Source organism: Erinaceus europaeus, chromosome 4 (genome assembly GCF_950295315.1).
Source record: "Erinaceus europaeus chromosome 4, mEriEur2.1, whole genome shotgun sequence".
NCBI classification, from domain to species: Eukaryota; Metazoa; Chordata; class Mammalia; order Eulipotyphla; family Erinaceidae; genus Erinaceus; species Erinaceus europaeus.
Genome location: NC_080165.1, coordinates 90,404,729 through 90,431,888, shown reverse-complemented (window position 1 = coordinate 90,431,888; position 27,160 = coordinate 90,404,729). Strand labels below are relative to the sequence as shown.

The 27,160-nt window shown below is 40.8% G+C and overlaps 1 protein-coding gene across 3 annotated transcripts in view; it reads right to left on the bottom strand.

Annotated features, from left to right (window-relative positions):
- Nucleotides 1-10,402: 10,402 nt before the first annotated feature.
- The window catches only part of ELOVL5 (ELOVL fatty acid elongase 5), a 102,730-nt gene continuing 85,972 nt past the window's right edge, over nt 10,403-27,160 (bottom strand). For all 3 annotated transcript variants that reach the window (XM_007516503.3, XM_060190037.1, XM_060190038.1), the window contains exons 4-8: nt 21,457-21,534; nt 20,374-20,545; nt 17,211-17,335; nt 13,810-13,944; nt 10,403-12,219 (exon numbers count right to left, since the gene is read on the bottom strand). In XM_007516503.3, the coding sequence (XP_007516565.1) occupies nt 12,079-12,219; nt 13,810-13,944; nt 17,211-17,335; nt 20,374-20,545; nt 21,457-21,534 (651 nt within the window). In that variant the 3' untranslated portion in view covers nt 10,403-12,078. The remainder of the gene's footprint in view (nt 12,220-13,809; nt 13,945-17,210; nt 17,336-20,373; nt 20,546-21,456; nt 21,535-27,160) is intronic.

The following is a 27,160-nucleotide window of genomic DNA, read 5'->3' as shown; positions in this document are numbered from 1 at the left end:
TGCAGGTGTCTGTCTTTCTCTCCCCCTTTCTGTCTTCCCCTCCTCTCTCCATTTCTCTCTGTCCTATCCAACAACAATGACATCAATAATAACTACAACAATAAAACAACAAGGGCAACAAAAGGAACAAATAAATAAATAAATTTTTTAAAATAAATAAATTAAGGGAGTTGGGCGGTAGCACAGCGGGTTAAGTGCATGTGGTGCAAAGCACAAGGACCTGCATAAGGATCCCGGTTCGAGCCCCCGGCTCCCCACCTGCAGGGGGGTCACTTCACAGGCAGTGAAGCATGTCTGCAGGTGTCTATCTTTCTCTCCCCCTCTCTGTCTTCCCCTCCTCTCTCCATTTCTCTCTGTCCTATCCAACAACAACGACATGAATAATAACTACAATAAAACAACAAGGGCAACAAAAGGGAATAAATAAATATTTAAAGAAAAAAAATAAAGAAAAGAAAAACTTGTCTTGGGCTGGCAGCTGGGCAGTGAAGCAGGTTTGCGGTGTCTTTCTCTCCCCTTATCTTCCCCTCCCCTCTCAATTTCTCTCTGCCCTATCCAATAAAATAGAAAAAATGGCCACCAGAAGCAGTGGATTTGTAGTGCTGGCACTGAGCTCTAGTGATAACCCTGGAGGAAAAAGAGAGAAAGAAAGAAAGAAAGAAAGAAAGAGGTAGGGAAGGAGGGACAGAGGGAGGGAGGAAGAAAAGAAAGAAAGAAAGAAAGGAAGGAAGAAAGGAAGAAAGAAAGAAAGAAAGAAAGAAAGGAAGAAAGAAAGAAAGAAAGAAAAGAAAGAAAGGGAAGGAAGGAAGGAAGGAAGGAAGGAAGGAAGGAAGGAAGGAAGAAAGGAAGGAAAGCTTGTCTTGTGGCCTGGTGGTGGCACACCTGGTTGAGAGCATGTGTTATGATGTGCAAGGACCTGGGCTTAATCACCTCCCTCTCCCCACCAGCAGGGAGGAAGCTTCACAAGCAATGAAATAGGTCTGCAGGTGTCTGTCTCTCTCCCTCTCTAGCTCCACATTCCCTCTTGATTTCTGTCTCTATTCAATAATTAATAATAAATAAATAAATAAAATACACCTGGGTCTGCTTTCCCAAGATGATCAAGATTTCCTATTGAAAATCTCAGAGCTACTAAAAACACGGTGTCCTTTATATGGTATATGAATATAAGAGACAGGGTTACAGACTCCCCCCTCCATGGGGAAGGTGTCAGCGACAGATAAATATCAGACATCCAACTCAATTTTTAAAGCAAAATCTGATTTTCCTTTCTAAAGGCTAGTATCAGGGTAGCTAAGTGGAAATGATTTGCATTGAGTAGCAGAATTAAAATCTGATGCAAAATTCTTTTTGCCACCTGGGTTATTGCTATGATCCAGTGCCAGCCATACTTCACCATTCCTGGTGGCTATTGTTCCCCCCCACCCCTGGTTAGAATATGAGAAAAAGAGATGTAATAATGGGAAAGAAAAAGGAGAGACACCACAGTATTGCTTCACTCCTCCCAGCAAGTGTTCCCATGGGGTGACATGAGACTCAGGTCTCTATGAATGTTAAAGCATGCACTCTACCAAGTGAGACTGCAAAATTCTTTTTTGCTTATCTACTTAGTTCTTCATCCTCTAAATGATCAGTACTATAAAGCCCTGTGCTAAGTCTAGATTCACTTCTGTACATTCTGCACCTAACCTCAGATATCTGAAGCATTCATTGGTCTCTTCCTCAGTTGAAGAAAGTGAGGTTCAGAATAGAAAGGAAACTTGTTCATGGTTCCATAGTAAATAGTCATGCTGCCACTAAAGATTAAAAAAAACCCATATAAGGTATGGATCGAACTGTCACTGTCCATGTCCAGTGGAGAAGCAATTACAGAAGCCAGATCTCTCACCTTCTGCACTCCATAAAGATCTGTGGTCTATACTCCCAGTGGGGTAAAGAATAGGGAAGCTTCTAATGGAGGGGAGGGTACATGGAATTCTGGTGGAAATTATATGTATACCCCTCTTAGCCCACAATCTTGTCAAGCACTATTAAATCACCAATAAAAATAAAGAAAAGTATCTTGTATATAGCTGTGCTATTGGATGCTTCTAATCTACTTGGTCTAGGCTTTTGAGAGAGTCCACGTATCAAATACACAGCCTATATATTAAAAGGATTCAGTTTGTGTTTTGAGAAACTTTGAGACATACAATTGATTTCCCCCTCTCATATTAATTAACTAGTGATTTATATGTCTACATTTTGCTAGGAGTGTACATAAACACCATTCCCTCCACCAAAGGACTGTGACCTATCCCTCCCGCCCACCTCCACCCCCCACTGGCCCAGGAAGCTGCATGTCTACCCCTCACCACTGGGTTTTTACTTTGGTGCCCTACTTACAATTTGATCAGGTCCTGCTTTTAGTTTCCCTTTCAGATCTTCTTAATCAACTTCTGTTGATGAGTGGGATCATCCCATACTCATCTTTATCTTTCTGACTTAGTTCACTTAACATAATTCCTTCTAGCTCTGTCCAAGATGGGTCAGAGAAGGTGGGTTCATTGTTTTTGATAGCTGCATAGTATTCCATTGTGTATATATACCACAGCTTTCTCAGCCACTCATCTGTTGTTGGGCACCTGGGTTGCTTCCAGGTTTTAGCTATTATGAATTGTGCTGCTATGAACATAGGAGTACACACCTCTTTTTGGTTGGGTGTTATGGAGTCCTTGGGGTATAACCCCAGGAGAGGAATTACTGGATCATATGGAAGGTCCATGCAGCAAACCATAACAAAAGGACTTTTCAAAGTTAACCCAATTAACAAATAATGTGATGATAACATTAACTATTGATTGTCTTTTTGAACCTTAAGACAGCAGGAACCTCACATCTCCACTATAGAGCCCCTACTTCCCCCAGTCCTGGAACCTTTGGATAGGGCCCACTTTCCCATATGCATCTCCCAATCCAAACCAAATAATATTGCATCCGCCGATCACAACCTAACCAACGCAACGATTGCCACCTCAACATGCTTCACCTCAGACTGTGTCCAGAGACTTCACGTGTGGAATGACAACCCTTCAGCTTCATTACTCAGGTGAGACCTTTCCTTTTATAGTACACTCTAATTTCGTCTCAGGTAGTTCACTTTCTAACAAAGTCCCATAACCTAGATATACACCAGTTTCTGTGAGAGAGAGCTTATGTGTACACGTATCCATAAACTACTGCAAAATATATACCTGAAAGCAGTAGTACACTAGAGTTTGCAGTGAGTACCTCCCTAACACTTCCTCTCCACTATTCCAAGCTTGGGATCCATGATTGCTCAACAAATTGTTTGGCTTCGTATGTTAACGCTCTTTTCAATCACCAGGTTCCAGATGCCACCAGGATGCTGGCCAGGCTTCCCTGGATTGAAGACCCCACCAATGTGTCCTGGAGCTCAGCTTCCCCAGAGACACACCTTACTAAGGAAAGAGAGAGGCAGACTGGGAGTATGGACCGACCAGTCAATGCCCATGTTCAGTGGGGAAGCAATTACAGAAGCCAGACCTTCTACCTTCTGCAACCCTCAACGACCCTGGGTCCATGCTCCCAGAGAGCTAGAGAATGGGAAAGCTATCATGGGAGGGGGTGGGCTATGGAGATTGGGTGGTGGGAATTGTGTGGAGTTGTACCCCTCCTACCTTATGTTTTTGTTCATTAATCCTTTCTTAAATAAAAAAAAAATAGAAAAAAAAGAGGAAAAAAAAATAAAGAAAAAAATACCCCCATATATTGGGTTTCATAAAAGTCATGACACATTTTTCTATGCAAAAAATGTGAGAAAAATGTGTCATGGCTTTTCTCATAACCCAATATATTGTAAGGCATGCATCCTATCCTATCCAGTTCTAAAGTTAAGGATGAAATTTAGAGTCTAGCTTGGGGCCATCACAATTTCCTCCTCCTATCTCTTAAGAAATATTTACTATGACCACAGAATATGAACTCAGACCTACAGGGATGCAGAGGTTACATGGGCCCCAGTTCAAATTGATGGGGTTTACGGTTAACAGTATTTATACACTTTCCCCATATTTGGGAGCTACTCTTCCCTGATCCAGCTTTCTAGTCCTTTTTCAACTATGACACCATCTCCCTAGACAATACCTTGGGTCCACCTGCATGTTAGCTGTCATACTCAGGTAAATAATAGTAAAGCTGTGGACCCCTTGAAATATATCTAAAATAGACCTACCAGCTTTTTTCTAAAATGCAGACCCCCAAATCTTTATCTGCAACATTGTTGCATTTAGGTTCATGATTAGTTAACAATTTGTTCTGCTTTATATCTCAATTCTTTTTCAGCCACCAGGTTCCTGATGATACCATGATGCCAACCCGACTTCCCTGGGCAGACGACCCCACCAAGGTGTCCTGGAGCCCTGCCTCACCAGAGCTCTGCCCCACTGTAGAAAGAAAGAGACAGGCTGGGAGTATGGATTGACCTGTCAATGCCCGTGTTCAGTGGGGAAGCAATTACAGCAGCCAGACCTTCCACCTTCTGCATCCCATAATGACCCTGGGTCCATACTCCCAGAGAGATAAAGAAAAGGAAATTTTTCAAGGGATGGGATGGGACAGGGAGTTTTGGTGGTGGGAATTGTGTGGAACTGTACCCATCTTATCCATTTTAATAAACGAAAATATTTAGTCAATAAAAAAATTTGGATTCTGATTATTCACTTAAAAGGGCATGCAGAGAATGACTTGGTCTTGATTTTACAATACATTTGCCCCAGTTCTCCTAGAGTAGATGTCAGAGCTCTGCACGAAAGGTGTGGTCAGCAGGCAAGTCAAACTTTGGTCATTCTATGGCTATGTAACCATATTAAGGGCTGACAAAAGCAGTATGTCACTAGATAGTACGGAAGAACATAGGGTTGTGAGAACCTGCTCATTTCATCGTTTGCCACAAATGGGCACCTTTTTCATTGGGACACTGTCAAAGGAAAGGCATACAGCTTGCTCTAAAGTACTAGCCTCGTTAAAACATTGTTGATTTCATTGATTTAAGAGAAACACTTATCTGTACCTAGTACTACCACCCCATGACCCATTTTTTCTGGCGCTTTATGTTTTCGAACATCTGTATACCATGTCTTTGATTAAAAGAAAATTCTAGAAGGGAAAAAGACCACCTTTGAATTTCTCCATCTGACAGAAGGACTCACATAGTTTATAATTTGTGAATCTCAATTCCTGTTACAATCACTTTTCTAGTACTATACTACTAAGAAAGAACAGGAGGAGGGCATCTAGAATGAAGGCAAATCTAAGGATAATTCTCTTAAGGTATAATTAGATTTCCTACCCTAGAAACTCAGCTACATTCTGCACATTTCATTAATCAGAAGACACAAATTTCTCCCTCTCCCCACTTTCTCTCATTTTAAAAATAAGCAGTTTCTCCCACACATCCAACGACTCAGTGAAATGTGTTGTGTCTGTCTCTTCCTTCTCATTTGCTCATGCTGGTTTCCGCACTTGGAATGCTGTCACCTAGGCAACCTTGTCACCACCTACAAGATTCCAGATGGTCTTTGAAGGCTCAGATTAAGTTCACTACTTCATACAATTTGTCTTTGTCACCTTGAGAGTAGAATCCTCCTTTCCTGGTTCTTAAAGTTAACATACATCAGCTGCATGGCACTTGCCATGAATCCATTTATTTGCTCGTCACCTACATGTGTGTTTGATCCTGAGCTAGCAAACGCTCCTGGGGTGGAGGGGCTGGGGGGGGGGTGAAGTTATTTCCCAGAGATCCCCATTTGCTCAATGTACTTAACACAGTCTTCTGCACAAAGTATTCTCTCAATACATCAAGTTAATATTCTTCAAAGATCTTGTCAACACAAGTACATAAATGGCAGCATAAGGGACAGTAAGCACCCTTGGAGTGTCCAGATGATGTGAGAAAGGGATAAGACTAGAGAGATTGCAAAGTGGTTTACACAACAGACTTTCATGACTGAAGCTGGAACGTCCCAGGTTCAAACCCAGGCACCAGCATAAGCTGAGCAGTGCTCTCTGGTTAAAAACAGAAAAGAAAGAGAAAGAGAAGGAAAGAAAAGAGGTAGGCAACCACTAACAGCTATATAAGAGAATGTCGGCTGCTGTTACAGAATGCTTAGTAGGTCCCATTCCACTTATTTCTAGATATTCAGTGAAAACTAAGACAAAAGTTGTGACAGCAATTTTCTTCTTGCAGGTGAATACCATAAGGCTACCGGGGAAAAGAAAAAAAAATGAAGTTCACAAAAATGCCAAGCATAACAAGTTTATTTTTAATGATGCAGTTTTGCAGAAGACCAGAGCACCACTCTGACCTATGTGGTGCTGGCTATTGAATTCAAGGTCTCATGCATGGAAGGAATGTACTCTATCCACTAAAAATGTATTTTAAAGTTATGTTTAGAACAAGAAGCAATGGCTAATGGTGCAATGCTATTAGAGAGGGCACAGCCACACATACTTTGCCCTTATATTCTCTATGAAGGGCAGTGGTCTATTGATTAAGGTTATAGAGAAAAAGGAATGTTCTTAGAATAGGTCTACTAGTGGGAGGACTGGTTAGTATTTGAAGTCTAAGACTGACTGAGTGTAGTTGAAGTGCCTGCTTAAAATGAGCTTAAGGGGCTCGAATAATAGTGTACCCGGATGAACGCACATATTACCATGCGCAAGGACCCAGGTTCAAGCCTCTACTCCTCACCTGCAAGGGGGGGGACGACTTCATAAATTGTGGAGCAGGTCTGCAGGTGTCTGTCTCTCCTCCCCACAACTGCTTTCAATTTCTCTGTCTTATCAAGTATAAATGGATGCTGGGGATGGTGGATTTGTAGTACTGGCACCAAACCCACTGATAACCTTGGTGGCAATAAAAATAATATATCCTGGTTCTGAAACAGCCTGTGGGTGTGATTATAGAATTGTTGTCAGAACTCTGAAGAAATAATGAATAGTAGAAGAACAGAGATTGAAAACACTCATCTCCCCCCCCCCCCATTTTATTGGATAGGACAGAGAGAAATTGGGGTAGGGGAGATAAGACACCTACAGACCATCACTGCTTGTGAAGCACCCCCCTGCAGGTGGGGTGCTGGGACCTTGAACTGGGATCCTTGCATGGTCTTTGTGATTCATACTATGTGCACTAACCTCCCCACCACCTCTCTTATTTTTGCAAAGGGATTTTTAGAGATTCTAAAACTCTGGAATGATGAGATTAAGTTTGGCAAAGTCTGGAACAAAATAGTAAACATTTTAACACTTGTCCATCTCTGGTTTCTGTTCAACACTTGATTTAACATTGTGTCATACCCAGTAATTTCTTCTTCCCTACCCCACTCCCCCCCTTTTTATATAAGATTGTCCTAGCAAACCTACCAACAAAATATCAGTAAAACAAAAGCTATTAAAGATACTAATAGGGTGGACTGATTGACTAGAAAACAATTTTAACATTTAGTGTACTCTATGCTAGGCATGGTTTCAAAACTAAATCAATCATTATACTGAACCTATATTATATGTACTAACATTATTTCCATTTGTGAGATAAGAACATTTGAGGCAAAGTTAATTTATCTAGCACTTATACAAGTAGAACTCCAACCAAGTAATGTAGCTGTCCCCCCCATCCTGCTTCTCAAACTAGGATAAAAATTGAGGAAATGATAATTTCCCCCACTTACTTTTCTTTACAGATAAGCAAATGTGCTCACCTCATACTGTAGAGGACAAGAAGTGTGGGAACACATCTGGCTTTGTTCCGTCCTCTTGTCTGCTCAACTCTGAGGAGAAAATGGTGATTTTTGATTGCCTAGATTCAACGATGCAATCAATGTTTTTTTTTTTTAAGCTTGGTAAGGTTATCAGATTATAAGGGTAGAATCAGACACTTCCAGGGGAGCTTGAAGTTAAGTTGGGCAAATCCCGGGGCTGATATTTAAAATAGTTTAGCAGCCACTTTAACAACAATGAGACCAATGTGCCAGGCATGGCATTTTCACGTTATACCATGACATTTTCTGTGGTTAGAAGGTACAGAGTGGATAAAGCATTGGACTTTGAAGTGAAGAGTCCCAAATTTGATCACTAGTGCCATATGTACCAGAGTGATGCTCGACTTCGACTTCTCTCATATGTGAATACTTTTTAACACAGGTGTTTCAGGCAGCACAATACAGAGCTCTAATAAGGACTTCACCAATCCAATCTTCTCAGTAAGAGAGGCGCTATCTTGACTTCTATTGGCCTGATTTGTATGTCATTTATTTCTTTATTGCCATCAGGGTTACAACTGGGGCTCAGTATCTGCATTATGAATACATCTCTTCTGGTGACCACTCCCCTTCTGCCTATTTTATTTCAATGGGACAGAGAAGAATTGAGGAGGGGGGAGATAAAGACAGAGACACCTGCTTTACAGCTTCTGAAGCCTCACTCCTGCAAGTGGGGACGGGAGGCTTGAACCTGGGCCCTTGCACATGGTAATATTTGTTCTCATCTGAATGCACCACTACCTAGCCCCTTGTATCTTGTTTTTCAATAATTTGTTCTACACATATAGTAGAAAGGCAAGGCTTGCCAAGCATCCCTCATGCAGGTGTTCAGCTTGGGGCTGAAACCCAGGCCCTGGCACATGGTAAAGTGTGTTCTCATAAGTGGGCTATTTCTTGATCCCCATCAATGAATTTTAATAGTGTTCCCTTTAAGATTTTTATTTTTTATAGAGAAATTAATAGAAATTAAGGAAGGAAGAAGTAGAAAGGGAGAGAGGGGGAGAGAGAGAGAGAGACACTTGCAGTGCTGCTTCATATCTTGGGAAGCTTCTTGTGCTTGAACCCAGGTCCTTGCACAGTGTAATGTATGTACCCTACCAGGTATGCAACCAAGTAGCCCCCCTCAATGACTTAAAAATGTACTGTGTGTGGAAAGACTTTTATGCTCCATCATGTCTGAAGTTGCAGTTATTTTTGTCTTCTTGTTATGTTGTGACATGGAGAAATTCCAGGGCCTCAACTTAAACAAGACATGTGCTCAACTGAGTTACCTTCCTAGCCCCCTAGGTAATTTTAAAGTTGATATTGAAAAACTACAAGGCATCCACTAGCTAGAATAAGGCTACACATGTGAATGTGTGGTATGTAAAGAAATAGAAAGACGAGCGTCCTCTGTGCCTCCTCCCACCCTGGTAGATATGGGTGAACCTGGAAAGTCAGACTGGGAGGGAAGAAAAAACAAGATTCTAAACCATGAAGTGGACTTTTGTAAAGAAAATGTGGAACCAAGGTAGGACCTCATTATTTTAGAGTAATGGTCAGAAAATTCTGGCCACGAGAATTCCATTTGCAAATAAACTTTATTGGGACACAGCCAAGGACACCTATTTACAGGCTGTTTATGGTTTCTTTTGTGCTCTACAACAGTACTACTGAGGATATGCAATAGATACATCTAAGCAACAAAGAGCATATGGCCTGTAAAACCTGAAATGTATACTACCTGGCCTTTAAAAAAAAACACAATATTCAGGGGCTGGGCGGTGGTGCAATGGGTTAAGCTCACTTGGCGTGAAGTGCAAGGACTCTCGTATGGAAGCCAGTTCAAGCCCCCAGCTCCCCACCTGCACGGGGGTGGTAGCTTCACAAACAGTGAAGCAGGTCTGCAAGTGTCTGTCTTCTTCTCTCAGTTTCTCTCTGTCCAACAACGACAGCAATAATAACAACAATGATAAACAACAAGGGTAACAAAAGGGAAATAACAGCCTCCAGGAACAGTGGATTTGTAGTGCAGGCAATGAGTCTCAACCGTAACCCTGGAGGCAAAAAAAAAAAAGCCACAATATTCGATATCTGCGGCAGTGGGGGGTGAGGGGAGGAGGGAGGAGACATCAGATCACTCCACTATCCATGGAGTGAGTTTCCTTGGCACTCTCATGTGGTTCCAGGGACTGAACCCTGTATCTCTCCCATAGTTAAGGTATGTATTTTGCACAATAAGCCACCTTCTGACTCTGTATTTGGGCTCTTTATAGAAACACACACACACACACACACACTCTCTCTCTCTCTCTCTCTCTCTCTCTCTCTCTCTCTCTCCTTCTCTGACCTGGACCTAGGAAACTAATAGTCAGGGCTATAGAAGGAGGAAGGGAGGAAATATGCCCTCTGAACCAAGAAAGGCAGATAAAAAAGAAATAAAACTTGCTATATGGATGAACCTCATTCTCATACAAGAGTATAATCTTTCAAACTGAATTACTTACATCTACTTGTATGAGTTCCTAGAAGAAAAAGAGAAATTTTCTTCTGTATTTCAAAATTGGCAACAGTTAGACAATGTACAATGCGAGCATAGGTAATCAAAATTGTTTTAATGATTAATGTTTAGACATTATTTATTAGTGTGGATATACCCAGATGAGCTAAAGCACATGTTGACAGCACACTACTGAATGTTATAGTTTCTGTACTGAAATATGTAAAGATGTTTGCAAACTAGTACCTACAGAGACATTTACAAATATACACATTCTAGATCTGATAAGGTAAATAAATGTAAACAGATGCTGTGACTCCTTCCAACAGAAAACCCACCCACAAGAAAAAATAAGAGCCAATTGGCTCCCTATAAGATGAATGTGCAAAATTAAAGCATGATCTTTACATAAATATCAAACCAACAATTTACACACTGTCAGTGACCTTCTAAATGTGTCATGAGTGATTCACTGAATATAACCTCTTCCCTCACCAATGGAGAAGCTGAATTCCAACACTTTAGAATGACAAATACAATAGTTATCTATTTGACCATGGCCTTAAAAATGTGGCATGATGTTATGTTAAACCAGTCTATTAGTTTTAAACAAGGGATTCTAAACAAATCTTTAAATTAAAAGCAGGGAAAAAAAGTTACTCGTATGATCATATTTACATGACACTATCTTATCCAATTTCCAAGTTCACTTACGCTGTAGGTGTTTAATTTTATTTTGACTTCTAACATTCATCTTATTTCCCCCTTAACAATTTTGTTAAGCTAGGCACATTTGAAACCAATCCAAATTTGGACCCTGGCAACCAGCTCCCCATTATTTATCTATGAGACTCTGTCAAATAGTAAATATTCAACCATCTGTCTTTAAAAAGTAAGTGTATGTCCATTCTCTCAAGAGTGGAAAACACAATGGGCTTTGTTTCCTGTATAAAAACACTAAGCACATCAGAAATTAAAAATACCAATCCTACATACTCCCTAAAATCTTGAAGACAAGGAATCTATATTTAAATTTCTTCAACTGGTGAAGAGCCTCCGTATACTTTTTTCTTACATTAAAAGTAGTACTCAAAATAAAAAAATAAGATCTGTTAAAAAGCTAAACCATCTGTCCCACTGGATTGAGTTTGCCTGCTCTAAAGCCAATATTATAAAACCGAAGGTGCCATTTTTTTTTTTATTTTACACATAGAGGTCACTTAAAATTATGTGTCACACGCTAGCTAGCTTTATAAATCATGGTCTTTAATTTTGTTTCTAAACATAGCTATTAAAATGAATTTAAAAAAATCAAAATACACTCTAATTTAAGCTAACAAGCTTTGGGCCCTGCTTTTCAACTTTAAGGCATGTGTGTTTACTATAACAACTTTATACAAATTTACAATCACATGCATGATCTACAGTAAAAAAAAAAGTTTGGATTACAGTGTTTTTAAATTGTGGATCACAATTCAGCACCTATCGTGTTATAACTAATAAGGCAACAGCAGTGTTATATACTACAATAATACTCCCTCCACAGTCTAGCGCAAGGGTCAATGAGAGCCCAGAAATGTTAAAAATCTTATGCCTACTTGTATAATCTGTATACATTTTCTAGGGGTTTTGAACTGATGATAAAGAGGTCCTACACAAATCTCACTATTTGTAGGCCGAACTAGTTACAGCAGCTGTTAACGAGCATCGGGCACAAATCCTATTGTGCTTACAATCAGACGACAACATGATTTGGAGGTTTTCAGCTCTTCCACTTCAGTCCTTCCGTTGTTTCCTCAGCTTCACATTATTTTCCAGGGTGGAAAATCTGTTGGTGTGTCCATTCACAGCAGTTACAGACCCATTCTGGTGGTCTTTCAGGTGCTCTTTCCTCCGGGAGGCCCCCTTCTTATAAGTCTAAAACATAAAGGCAGATGAGAATCAAGTAACCCGGAAGCTTTGCTTGGGACTGGACCCCAACACAACGCCTTTTATGACATGTAAGGCTCTCAAGAAATGAGCTCTATTGTCAAGCAACCATAAAAAAGGTTTAATCACCCCCCACACACACACACACTGGGGTCTTGTGCATATGTGATTCCACCATTCCTGGGCTGACTTTTTTCACTATTTCTGCTACAGACATAGAAGAATCAAAGGAAGGGGGGGGGGGCGCAGTCAGAGACACCACAATACTGCGCCACTACTGTGGAGCTTCTCCTGGTCCTGGGCCTCTGTGCAGTGTAAATCATGTGTCCTACCAGGTGAGTCACAACTCATGCCATACTTTTCCATGTTTGGAGGACTAGTCTGATGAGTTCACTAACATGGGGGTTGCCAAAATACCATTTAAAAAAATCAAACATACTATTTAATCTATAAGAGTTATGTGGTCATGTACTGCTTTCTCCCACCCTATAGACCTCTATCACTACTAATATCCCAAACCCTGCTCACTGCATCAGCAACTGTTTTAGCCTTTTATGTGCAAAGTACTGTGCTACCATATAGTTAATGTAGTGTGATATCAGGCTGGGAGACATCTTAGCCTATTAATAGTAACAATATGCATTACCAATATACCAGAAACCACAGGTACCACCTTATGCCAGAGCTGATCAGTGATTTGATTCTCCTTCTCTCTCTACTCTCATAATAAATATATAACCAAATACATGAATGTTTTTGCAAAATTCAATCACAGTTTTGTCAGGTCCTATTCCTTTAACTTTTCTCATACTTGGTAAAAGCATGGCATGTATTGAATAGCATAAGACACTAGCCCAAAAGAATCTGAGCTCAGTTCATATTAAGTATGTCCCATCTACGTGAGTGTCACAAAAGGCATCAGTGGCACAGAGAGAACTAGGGCTGAGCCCCCATAATTCCTGCCCTGAGTTTCTGACCTCTTGTGCTAGCCCAGGAACTAGACACTCTATTGGAACAGGTACATGAGTTATCTCAGGGTGGTGACCACAAACTGGTGACTCTCTCTGAAGATAATCTGTCTTAAATGGACCCATCTGTGAATGAACACCCACAGGATATCATTTACTTAGAAATGAAGTGAGGCCCTAAGCTTGAAAAATGGAAGTGTAAGAAAATGGGGTCAAAATGGCACATTTCTCTCTGTATCTGAGGAAAGTGATATGAACTTATTTGGATATTTAACTTAGCCATGATAGACAACGCAGAGGGCTTGCAAGATTCCTGAATGAAAATTCTCCATCACACATCAGTCACAGATTGTAGGGAAAGCAACAAATGTAACTTCTGAAAGGTTTTGCTTTTCCCACCTGAATCCCAAACCTCCCCTGCCAAAGACTGAGAACTCTGGAGTTTGGGACAGATTTTTAACATCTTAACATCAGAAGTAAACCTTGCTCTTCTCCTAAGGCACTGTGACTACACTGGAGCCCAGTGCTCAGCACATAGTAACAGGCTCCCTGTTACAAACTTTACTGAAGAAATGCCCAACTTCCACTGCCACAGCAGAATGAGATTTACCTGAATGTAGAAGTTTGTGAAGAGCGTAATCAGAGAAATCATGTAGCCAATCTGGAAGTACAGCCAACCAAGAGGGAATGAACACGGCCAGATAACTCCACAGCTGGTCTGGATGATTGTCAGTACAAACTGAATCTGGTGGAAGAGAGAGGAGACACACATGAACAGTGCAGCAACAGCCCAGGAACCAAAAACAACAACAAACAAAAACAAAAAAACAAAACAGCCCAGGTTGGTTCTCTACCCTGAAGCCCCTCTTTGAGTCTGTGAATTAGCACTTCCGTACCATAGAGGCAATGCACACATCAGATTATCCTAAACTATATGTATAGTTTATTCAGTAGTATATTTTGTACTGTAATGTAATAATAAAAACAGAAGAAATTAATCATACTATGAAGTCCATAGTAAAGTACAAATATATAGGGGGAAATGTTAGTACTGTGTTTATGGACTGTGGGAATGATTCTGAAACTGAAAGAGGTGATTTGAGATGAGATGCTTGAAACTGAGCTACAATGCTTCCATTTTCTATGACCAAAGTTCTTGTGCATTGTCATAATACCGACTCACTCTCACTCACAGGCAGAAGTTGAAAAACAAGATCAGAAGAGAAAACACTAAGCAGGACTTGGACTGGAGTTGGTGTATTGCACTAAAGTAAGACTCTAAGGTGAGGGGTGGGGGCCAGGGGAGGGTTCAGGTCCTGGAACATGATGACAGAGGAGGACCTAGTGGGGCTGTATTGTTATGTGAAAATGTCACGCCATGTACAAACTATTATATTTTACTGTCAACTATAAAGCATTAATCCTCTAATAAAGAAGTTTAAAAAATAGAAAGTATTGGAAAAAAAAATAATATCAACTCACTAGATAGCTGGATTTAGCAACTCCAAGTGTTAAACACAGGTGACTAAGGACTAGCTATATTTTAATGTTGCTATGAGAAAATATCTTGAAAGCTCTCATTACAAGAAAAATTAATCATGTGACCCATGAATTGTGTTATATAACTAAACTACTGTGATCATATGCAAAATGTATACATCTATCAGATCACTCTGCCATACACCTTAAGCTTTACAATGTTAATATGTCTGGGATGAAACTGGGAAAAGTCACACACAATTTAGGGGTACATAAATTAACACAGACAGGAACCAGGAATTTTTTTCTTTTACTTTTCTAATAGAGGAAGGAAGGGTGTGGGATGTATGTTTAAAGGAAACCTGTGAGGTCACTGCGGGATGTGCAATCCCACTGGGCACTTTTCCCATTCCTTTCCCATATAACTTTTTGGTTCGGCAAACTCTGCTAAGCAGACAAACAAACACACAGATTGCATCTATAAGTAAGTTTTGAAACATAGGTAGAACTGCTTATAACAGGGTTATCGTTGCTAGCAGGAGCAACGTTCCTTATGGAATGACAAAGGGCAGGCTTATGCCCACCAATCACTAGTGTTTTTATATAGAGACCCGGATTTTTTTGCACCCCTTATTTATTTATTTATTTATTTATTTACTTATTTTTTATTTATAAAAAGGATACACTGACAAAAGCCATAGATAAGGGGCACAACTCCACACAATTCCTACCACCAGAACTCTGTATCCCATCCCCTCCTCCCCTGATAGCTTTCCTATGTTTTGTCCCTCTGGGAGTATTTGGCTCCCCCTTTTAAAATTCTTTCTCAATTCTTGATTAGAAATTACTGGGAATGGTATGTAAAATGAATATAGGTAAATGGATCATAAAGGACAGAGTCCAGTGGGAAACCAATACCCCTTGATTGCTCTTTTTCAATTCTGCTTCTGCAGAATCTTCTTGTGGTGGGTAAATCAATTTCCACTATACTTCTCATGTGAAACCAGAAGGCTAAGAATAATTATCCTTTCTCACAGGTGAGTGGGAAAAATTAACAAGAACTATACAGCAGCTGGCAAAGAGGTGATAATGAAATGTCAAACACACAGCTCAGAAGATCTCAGGTGTTTCCCCCTCCACTCTGCTGTTTGCTTTTTTTTTTTTTAAATACTGAAAAATGAAAAATTGCTTTGGAAGGGCTCTGAATCAACTTAGTTTCTCTCTCTTTTTATAAATAATTTTAAAAAAGATTTTATTAGAAAGGAGGAGAGAAAGAAAGAACCAGACATTACTCTGGTACATGTGCTGCCGGGGATTGAACTCATGCTCAAGAGTCCAATGCTTTATCCACTGTGCCACCTCCAATACCACTCAAGTTAGTTTCTTTGGAAAAAATGTATTAATGAGTCATGGCTAAGTTTAAGTGCCTAATGTCTACATTACCCCCCACCCCTTAAGTGAGTTAGTATTGGCCTATTACCTATATAATGGCTGTAACCACATGAAATCAGGCCATGGGAACCATCTATACAAAGTGTTAGCATGTGCAGCTAACATAGTAACATTCAACAAGAGCAAGTATTTAACATTAGTAGCAAAAGTAATAATTGTATCATGAAGAAATTCAAGAGGGAAGAATATGGGTCCATAAAATACTAACAATTGAGAAAAGTTAAGAAAGGATGATGACAAATAGCTATACCAGAAGCAAATGGTTGCTGGGTGACCCTGGCATGAAGAAATCTTTGGGAAGGAGCTACCATTTAAAGCACAGAAAGTGGCATTCTCACTAACAGGTGATCCACTGCCAGGGGTGCTGACAGATCACCCAGCACCTGCCCGAGCAAATACCCTTGCTGCCCTATGACTACAAGCATCCTGAATTCATGCTGGCTCCCTCTAAGACTCCTGGAAACACAAACAGTTTTCATGCTGGATTACAATTATAAAACAGAAACATGAGGGTTAGGTGGTAGCGCAGCGGGTTAAACACACGTGGCACAAAGCACAAGGACTGACATAAGGATCCCGGTTCAAGCCCCTGGGTCCCCACCTGCAGGAGAGTCACTTCACAAGCAGTGAAGTAGGTCTGCAGGTGTCTATCTTTCTCTCCCCTCTCTGTCTTCCCTCCTCTCTCCATTTCTCTCTGTCCTATGCAACAACAACATCAATAACAACAATAATAAAAACAACAAGGGCAACAAAAAGGAAATAAATATGTTTTTAAAAGTAAAAGAAAACAAACATATACACGTGAGCCTTGTGCACAAACTATGAACAAGGAAATTAAAACTTGAATCTGGGAAATTAGATCTTAGTCCTTATGCTACAATTCAATTAGCTACATGCTCATGAATACAGTTGCTCCAATTAAAAAGTAAGAAAATGTACTGCTCTGTCTAGCTTAAGTTAAACTGGATCAAATGCAAAAGAGTCTGAAAATTACACCTTAGATGCTACTAAACTAGAATTCAGGAAAAGATGTGCGACCCCCAGGCATCAAGTCCCGAGGAGAGTGGCTCAGTCACTCACCAGCTGGCCCTGAGTGATGTACTTCTTCCACCACAGGTATGGTCGCATGGAAGGGATAGATGACAGGCCATAGTATGAGTACATGAGGACATGGATGAAGCTGTTAAGTGTGGCACCAAAATAAGCTGCAGAAACAGAGAGGGGATGTGGGAAAGAAACATCAGCCTTTTACATTTTATTTTTATCTAGGTTAAACATCAGAGAGTCTGTCTTAGGTTTTATGCCATGAGGGGATGAGCCCAGGGGTTTATGCCAGTAAGGAACATATTCTGTTGCTGCCCCTCAAGATTTTTCCTGAATTAAAGGGGAAAAAAAAGCCTTCAAAAGGCTAGTAGACAACTGCAGCAACAAACACTGCATGAAGTGGTGATCAGAACTCAGTCTCCATTTGAGTAGACAGCTAGTGGGATCCTTTCAGATCAGAGTCAGTGAGAGTTGACACCTGGGCATCTAATAGGAGCCACAAGACTAACGGCCCCACCTGGCACCTTAGCTTTTGCCTGCAGACTCCAACAACTCCCAGAAATGGCTGTTTTTTCTTTTCTCCAGACTCACAGTGTTGCCTTGAAGATTTGGGGATGACAGTCTAAAGGCAAGGTATTCATATGCAAAACTAGCTCTCTAACATTGACTGAGGTTTGAGAGAGGTCTTAGAAGGCCACCTCCTAACTAATCCCCAGGACAGCACTAAGGGCTACACTTTTTTTTTAACCTTTATTTATTGGATAGAGACAGCCAGAAATCAAGAGGGAAGAGGTGATAGAGAGGGAGAGACACCTGCAGCCCTGCTTCACCACTTGAGAAGCTTTCCCCCTTCAGGTGGGGACCGGGGGCTCGAACCTGGGTCCTTGTGCATTGTAACATGTGTGCTCAATCAGGTGCGTCACCACCTGGCCCCAGGGCTACACATTTCCATTAAAGCAGCATCCAGAAGCCATTTCCTTAGAGATACAAGAATACATGTTTTAGTAGGAGTGCTTGCGTTTTTTTTTTTTTCTTTCTGTCCTCTGCCCATATAGCAAGCAACCAACTGAAGTATTTGACTTTTCTACATGCAGAGTTGCATATGGTTGTCATCAGGAAATGAGTTGAGAAGTGATTGGTTTTAGGGCCTGGGACAAGTCATATTCCTTTTCTGGTTGTTTCTCATGGACTGGATGGGGCTAGTTTAACTACTATCCTGTAAATTCTTTGAAATTTTAATGCCTTCTTCAAATACAAGAAGGTATCATTTATAAGAAAATTAGTAGGGCTGGGTGGTGGCACACCTAGTTGAGTGCACACATTACAGTGTGCAAGGACCCGGGTTTGAGCCCCCGGTCCTCACCTGCAGGGGGAGAAACTTTGTGAGTGGTGAAGCAGGGCTGCAGGTGTCTTTCGGTCTCCCACTCTCTATTTCCCAATTCCCTTTCAATTTCTGGCTGTCTCTATCCAATGAATAAATAAAGGTAATAAAAAAAATTAAAAAAAAAGAAAATTAGTTTACCTCACCATTAGGTGTGACAGTGAGGGGAAGGGAATACTAGAGAAGAGAACTCACCTAAGAGTTTATTTGGAAAGTTATTTCTAGTTCTAAAATTCAATGACTGTCTAAATCTTGATGGGTCAAGTTGATAAAGGACAGCGCTATCTTAGGGAAATATATGAACCAAAGGTTCTCAGTGAAATTTATTAGTGATGAAACAAATATTTTGATTGGGACTCCCCCCTCCCCAACTCCCAAGTTGAAACAGAAGGTGAAAATCGTTGGTATGTTCCCTTCCCCCCGACCTCTGATAAGAATTGGTTTGTCCCTTGCTAGTTTCGCGCCCGCTTTCTCCCTGCCCCCTATGCTAAGGATGGGCAGAGTCCCTGCAGCAGCAGCGGAGAGAGGATGATGGAGAAAAGCACATGGTGTGATTTGCCCGTTCGTGAATAAAGATTAAACTGCGTTCTCAGCCCAGCCGTGTGTCTCTGGTCGTCTCTGTTACTTGCCCGTGAAGCCAGCCCGGATAAAACAACAGAAAATGTAATCTCTTAACAGTCTGGAGAACTCTCAGAAGGCTAGAAAACCTACCCTATGATCCTGTAATTCCTCTCCTGGGGATATATCCTAAGGAACCCAACATATCCATCCAAAAAGATCTGTGTACACATATGTTCTTGGCAGCACAATTTGTAACAGACAAAACCTAGAAGCAACCCAGGTGTCCAACAACAGATGAGCGGCTGAGCAAGTTGTGATATATATACACAATGGAATACTACTCAGCTGTAAAAAATGGTGACTTCACCGTTTTCAGCCGATCTTGGATGGACCTTGAAAAAATCATGTTGAGTGAAATAAGTCAGAAACAGAAGGATGAATATGGGATGATCTCACTCTCAGGCCAAAGTTGAAAAACAAGATCAGAAAAGAAAACACAAGTAGAACCTGAAATGGAATTGGAGTATTACACCAAAGTAAAAGACAGTGGGGTGGGTGGGTGGGGAGAATACAGGTCCAAGAGGACCTAGTGGGGGTTGTATTGTTATATGGGAAACTGGGGAATTATTGTACTATTGTAATTATTAAACTATTGTACTTACTGTTGAATGTAAAACATTAATTTCCCAATAAAAAAAAGAAAAAGAAAAAAGAAAGAAAATGTAATCTCTAGAAGAGACTTTAGATCACAAGATTTCCAAAAATGATAAATGAAGTAATTGCTTCAAATCTTGATTCTTGTCATACAACACACCCTGTTAAACATTTGTATTGGGGCATTAAAGAGAAAATATGAAGACTATTTCGTAATTAGCTTTGTTCTCTCGAGTGAATAATCAGTGCTATGATTCCATTTTTCCTTGTCAGTGAAATACCTTTCAAACTGTAGCAAAATGGGCACTAGAAATAACCTAGAACAGCTGTCCTTTATGACAGAGAACACTGTCTCTATTCCTTTATCTGCCCCAGGCGAGAAATATGGTATTTTGCTTATCTTGCCAAATAAGCATAACACATTTAGGAAACTAGGAAAACCATCATTAAAAGCAACTTGAACAGAATGTTCAAATGCTTGACCTAGAAAAAGTCCCTTTTCAAAAAAAAAAAAAAAAAAAAAAGGAAAGCGAGAGAAAAAAAGTTTCCATCCAGTCTCTCCACTTACACCTGTTCCCAAATGCCCCTTTACTTAAGACTTACAGTGGCCGCAGGGGACCCAGTTCATCACAAACCACCAGATGTTCAGCATGGAGGCATGGTGGTAGACATGCAGGACAGTGATCTGGTGGTTGTTCTTGCGCAAGATGAAGAAAAAGGTGTCCATGAATTCTATAAGTTTGGAGAAGTAGTACCACCAGAGAACTCGGATAATCTAGGAGGAAGAGGTTATTAATATCTATCAGAACAGTGCCACTGACATATTTATGAACATTCCCCAGAAGCAATCTGCTAAAGTCTCACACTCCTGAGATTCCTTTAAAAAAAAAAAAAAAAAAATCAAAGCAGTTGAGAACTCTGGCCACTCTTATCTTTTAGCTAGAGGAAATGGACTGAAGAGTGGTGGAAGTTTGAAGTCACAATAGAGTCAACTTTAAAAAGGGTCACTGACATCTTTTTAGGTTCTCACAAAAACAGAGGACTCAAAATTCAAAAATTGGGGTCTGCTTTATTCACTTTAGAAGTATTTGCAGTGTCATGAACACAGAAAAACCATCTGACAGACACTTTTGATTCTGGGGCTGGTATAGGTAGGTTAACAGGATATGAGGCAAAGAAGAAAAGGAACTAGAACTGCTACTGTCAGGTCCCTATCCAACCAAATCTGTCAAATAGGTGTCCATGCTGAGCTGAGAACAGCTGTCTTTTATATGAAAAAATAAACGCCCAGGAGTGGAAGTTGGAATCTAAAGACCACTAGAGGGTGAGGACACAGAACTTTGGTGGTGGGTGTGCTGTGGAACTATACAGTGTAATCTTACAATCTTGAAACCTACTATTAATCATCAACAAGAAAATGAACAAAAAAATACAAAGACCACTACTTAAAGAACACTTACAGGAATTAAAGCATTTAAGACACTGTTCTTATTACCCATTTACACAAATAGAGCACAAATAATAAATACATGCAACTTTTGGGAAAACTTTTACCTTCTGAAAAAGATAATTTAGTTTCCATTTTCATACCACATATAAAAATGTCAAGTGGGAATTACCTGGACAGTGAGGTTATGAATCATTTTGTCTTTTGTATAATTCTCTTATTTAAAAAAGATACAGTACCTTCATATCAGATTCTCCCGCACTGCGTGTGCCCTGGCAGAAGAAGTTGTATCTGCCTTCCCATACTCCTGTCACTAACTGGGGGGGGAAAATGGAATAAGTCAACTATCAAGCAATATCAGAACCATGACAATTCTATTCAATTAAACTCTGTTAGTTTCAGATTTTGTGAAAATTGACCTTGGATTGGTTGAAGCAGGTGATCATAAACAAAGGGAAAGTTTAAATGGTTTGAACTTTAACTTCACAAGTAGGTAGGTACAGTCAGAGATTTAGTGGTGGACCCAAGGGTTACTCATGGGCCTTCAGAGGCCTTCATTCAAGTGGTTTTATCGCAAGAACCCTGCCAATGCCAGTGCCTCGACCAAACCAATCACTGGCTCCCCATCCTATCACCACACTCTTATCACCCCTTTGGGGGGGTCTCCGGGGGGGAAATAAGCTCTCATCACAATCAGTTCTCCCCTAAACCAGTCCTTTTCAACCATGAGTGTGCAGATCAGAATAACCTCAAGTACATTCACTAAAACATGGATCACAGAAGGGGGAAGGAGAGATCTGAATCAATAGGATGGAGGTGAGAAGGGGAGTGAGAAGACCAAGGATTCTCATTTCTAGTAAGTTTCCAGGACATAGTGATGCTGCTGGTCTACAGACTACTCTTGAGAACCACTGCTATAAACCTAGAAATAATGCAGCCCTGATCTCATCATCTTCATGGTTTCTCGCTGCTCTGTCATCTCCTACTAAACACATGAATCAGACCTCTGCAAACTAAGAAGACTATGCCCATTCACTCACAGTAATGTCAGAGGGACACTAGGTTCTAGACTTGCAGTATTCCCAGCTCAATGTGGGGGCTTCAGTTTCCTCATTTGCAGACAAGGACACCTGACCTATACAAAATGGACTCCATCCATCTAGAGGGAAAGTTTACTCTGACCACCGGATGCATATCCACACTGCCACAAATTTCCATGCTACTCTCTGCCCATGGAAATAATAGCTCACTGCTTCTGCCTTAAATCTAGGGTGACCAGATGTCATGGGATGGAATTAACCTTGTGGCGGTCTGCCTATGACCTATCATATCTAGTTACACAGTACAAGGAATTGGTCACAGGAATCTCAGTTTGGCTGAGTGTGTTCTCACTCTAAAGGTTCTCAGAATGTGTTCCCCAGTTTAACTATACAAACATACCATGGAAACTTATCATGTGCAAATTCCTGAGCTCACCCCAGACTTTGAGAATCAAAACTCTGGGGGGGGGGGGGGGGGCGGTGATCTCAGAGTCCTGGATTTAACTCTTTGAGATGACAAGACAGCACCACCCAGGAATTTGTCAGAAACTGAAACTCTTGAGCTCCACCCTAGACCTATGGAGTCAGAAATTTCTTTGTGGGTCACTCAAAAGTGTGATAAGTGGTTGCTTTGTAGGTGACTTTGAGACAATTCAAGTCTGAGTCTCTCTGACTTAAATCTGTAGATCCCATTGGTGCTGGGCAGTAGGACCAGGAAGCTTTCAAACATCACTAATGTTTGGCCACATCCTAGACCATTAAACTAGAATCTTGAGGTTGTTTTTCACAAAGCGGTTAAGATAATTCTTCCTCACTGTCAAGTGAGAAGCACTAATCCCATGAAGCTAAACTTCTGCTAAGGAACTGTCAGCTAGCAGTGAGGAAGATGTAACTGAGACACCAGAATCCAAGAGCCTCCTGCTACACCCACCTATCCTTGAACAGAGGTAAGCTGTGTGAGAAAGCAAAGATTCTTCCCTCAGGGAATATCAGGTGAGGACAAAGGTTTGAAGGCACATTGTTAAACTTAACTAATCCTGACCTCAGAAATACGTGCCACAGTGGGTGTAACCACGGCATTTATGAGTATCTGGTGTTTCTTCTATTAAATTCCTTTTTTGTTATTTTCCTTTCTGTAAAACCTTTTACACAGGAAAAAAAAAACCCTATAAATTAAAGCATATTTTCTAATCAAAGAGCAACAGAAGGATTAAGAGTGCACATGTGAGCAGGCAACATTTAATGTTGAAGAACACCCTGAATCACAGAGGACACTGAATAAATACCGGAGCTGCTAAGGCAGCCATTTTCATCTAGGCTTAGAACATATTACAGGGGGTCGGGTGGTAGTGCAGTGAATTAAGCCCAAGCACCGTTGGCGAAAGGATGGATCCTGGTTGGAGCCCCTAGCTCCTCACCTGCAGGGGGGTTGCCTCACAAGTGATGAAGCTGGTCTGCGAATGTTTATCTTTCTCTCCTTCCCCTCCTCTCTCCATTTTTCTGTCCCATCTAACAACAACAACAATAAAATAACCATAACAATGATAAAACAAGGGCAACGAAATGGAAAAAAATAGCCTCCAGGCACAGTGGATTCATGGTGCAGGCACCAAGCCCCAGCAATAACCCTGGAGGCAAAAACAAAACAAAAAAAAACATTACAAATCAAATTCCTGCAAGCACAAGTTGTTTAATATATACATTATATAAAGTTAGATAAAATTACCTCCAAAAGCTCTATTTTTAAAAAAAAACAACAAAAAAAAACAATTTCTACGTTAAAGGCTAAAAAACACACAGCACATACAACCTATACCATCCCTGAAAGAGAGGCAATCACAAGGTGATTTCTTGGATGGACTAATAACTTTGATCTTTTACCAACTTCTAAAGTTATAGTCAGTTAAACATACCATATATAGACCTATCAGAAGCCCCAAGAATCAAAGTTTAGAGCCTATGTCCAAAAGTGGAACTGGTTGGCAGGTAGGGTGCACTGCGCTTGATCTCAGGAGAGAAGCACCCTCTTGGCAAAATGTGTTTTACAGCCCTTCCTTCTCTCCTATAAAGGAAATGAACTGTTTCTTGTGACTGGGGAATATAAAAAGCGAACTGAAGTGGCCCGGGAGTTGGCACAGTAGATAAAGCATTGGACTCTCCAGCATGTAGTCCAGGGTTTGATCTATAGCAGCACATGTACCAGAAAGATGTCTGCTTTTTTTTCTCTCTACGTCTATCTCATTAATAAATAAAATAAAAATCTTTTTTTTTTTTAAAAAAAAGCGAATTGAAATTCTGCTAAAATTTCTACAGGACTATTGCAAAAGGAACACTGAGAACAACACTACAAGTTTTCATGAAAGTAAATTTACCTAAAATAATAAAAGCCTTGTGCAAAAGTGTCAAAAAATTTTCAAATATGACTCTCTTTTTGTTTTCTGAAATTCTATCCTTTCATGAATCTAAAACTTTATCCACACTGTTTTTCTAGCTCCTACTTTAGTTTATGATGTCCTGGGGCACCTGGAGTTTGTATGTTCTTGCAAATTTTAGGATAGAATGGCTGGTGTGATTTGTGTATAGAGATTCAGATGACTGTCTCATGAATGATTACCTGGCGGGGGAGTGCAGTAAGGGGAGAGAGAGGAAAGGCAAGGGAGAGCTCTGGGGGCTCCTGTAATCCTGCATCTACTTCAACCTCAAGAGTGGGTCTTGACTGAGGGGCTCTTAACTCTAGCAGAAAGAACGATGTCTCTGTGCTTTAAAAACAAAAACAAAAAGAAAGAAAAAAAGAGAACTTCTGGAGTCGGGGCTACAGAGCAGCAACAGCTGTGTTTCTCTCCTCTCCTCTCTTCTCCCAGGTCAACTAGGTATACCAAAGAAGACATCTGGGACCACAACAAGGCAGGACTAGAATGACTTCAGGAACCCACCAAATCACCGGTGAGTGTAAATACACATGGCTCATGGACAGAGAGGAGCCTAGGGAAAGATTAAGTGGCTGGTAACAGTCCGGCAGTTTTACCAGTTGAGGCACTACCTCCAGTCTGTTTCACCAACAAAAAGACTGCTGAAGGGAGGAGAGGACTCCCCTAAGACTCACCAAATGCAACTGTGAGTCTCCATTGCTATTGCCCTGAGAGGCTGGAGCAGCAGGGGAAAGGCCCTGTGCTGACATCAGGGAACAGAGAACTAACCAAGAAACTCTGGAGAAGATCTATACCTCGGTGGCCTAGTGGCGGGGCTGTGTGGTGGGAGACTTTCCACATTGTTTGTCTAGTGAGAACATAGTGAATAATTCCCTCAGACTACAAAATAGGACTTGTTTAGAAACTCACAGGGACCAGCAGTGCTCCCTGGCTTGGCAGAGAAGCTGAATTGATCCTGCAGCTTTAGATCCTTGGGGTGTGAGAATCTCTTTGCATAACCACTGTATTATCTCTCCCCCACCCTGCTTTATTTCTTGGTCAGGAGTGAGGGATTAAGCTAAGAAGCCTATTTATATAGTTTAAAAGCCCTCTGGCTCCCATAGCCTACAGGAAAGAAAAAGAACAAAAGAGGCTTTTAAGCTACTGTGCATCAACTCAGGGGTTATAATAATATTTAAACAACTGTCAATTTCCACAACTGTGAACCCTTTAAGTACCTTACTTAGACACAAGTCAATTCAGGCAAGAGTGATCAGTAATTTGAAAAGTACTGAGAGGGGACTCATACATAACATACTATATAGAATGGTTAAACCAACAAGAAGAAATATTGGAGAAATGAACCAGGACAAGAGTCCAGCTAAAAGCCCCCCAAAGGGTGAAACACAAAATAATGAGGTCAACATACAAACACTAGCTAAGGAAATAATCACAGGAGTGAGTAAAGAATTTGAAAGAGATATAATCAGAAATGCAGAAACAACACATGAGACTCTGGAAGAAAACACTAATTATCTCAAGGTTACTAGAGAGCTGAAAGCTGAAATAGCTGAGCTAAGAACACAACTAGCTGAACAAGGTAAAACAGTATCAGAACAGGGAGGGTAACAAAATAGAAACTCCAGAAAACAGTAGAGGGGAGAGAGAATAGAATAAATGAGGCTGAAGACAGAATTAGCAAGATCAAGGTCAAATTAGAGACAACTAAAAATGAAGTAAGAGATCTCAAAAATTTCAGATTAAGACATACTGAAAACAACAACAGAGACCTATGGGATTGTCGGCTGTGACGAGGAGGAGAGAGAGAGAAGATCTGGAGCAGAGAGGGAACACAATTCTTTATTCGCACGGACATCTCAGAGTTGGGTGACAGCGCAGCAGTTCGGGCCACGTGGAGCTAGCAAAAATGGCCACCTCACACAGCACCCTTTTCTGTGTCTAATCAATGAGGTGAAAAGTGGGCAAGAGTTGGAAGAAGAAGGGCTTTTATGGGAGAAAGTTGGGACGTGATTGGCTAGGAAACAAGGCACTCAGAGATAGGATAATGGGAAGGTGGAGGAGTAAACAAAGCACTCCAGGATAGGATAATAGCTCTCGAGGGGGATGGGAAGGGGGAGGAGTAAACAAAGCACTCCAACTATCACGGGGAATTGACAATGCCCTGAGGGGACAACATGGCAGCTGTGACTGCATCTGCACAATTTCCCAGCATGGGATGATTTAAAAAGAAATAATATGCACATTATTGGTTTACCAGAGGAAGAAAGAGAGGGAGAAGAAGAAAGCATTCTTTAGGACATAATAGCTGAGAACTAATCTAGTCTGGAAAACATAAAAGACATAAAGGTTCAAGAAGCCCAGAGGGTCCCAAACAGATTTAACCCCAACTTAAAGAAACCAAGACACATATTTAGAATGGAAAGGAAGGATAAAGTAAGGATCCTGAAGGCTGCAAGAGAAAAACAAAGAGTCAC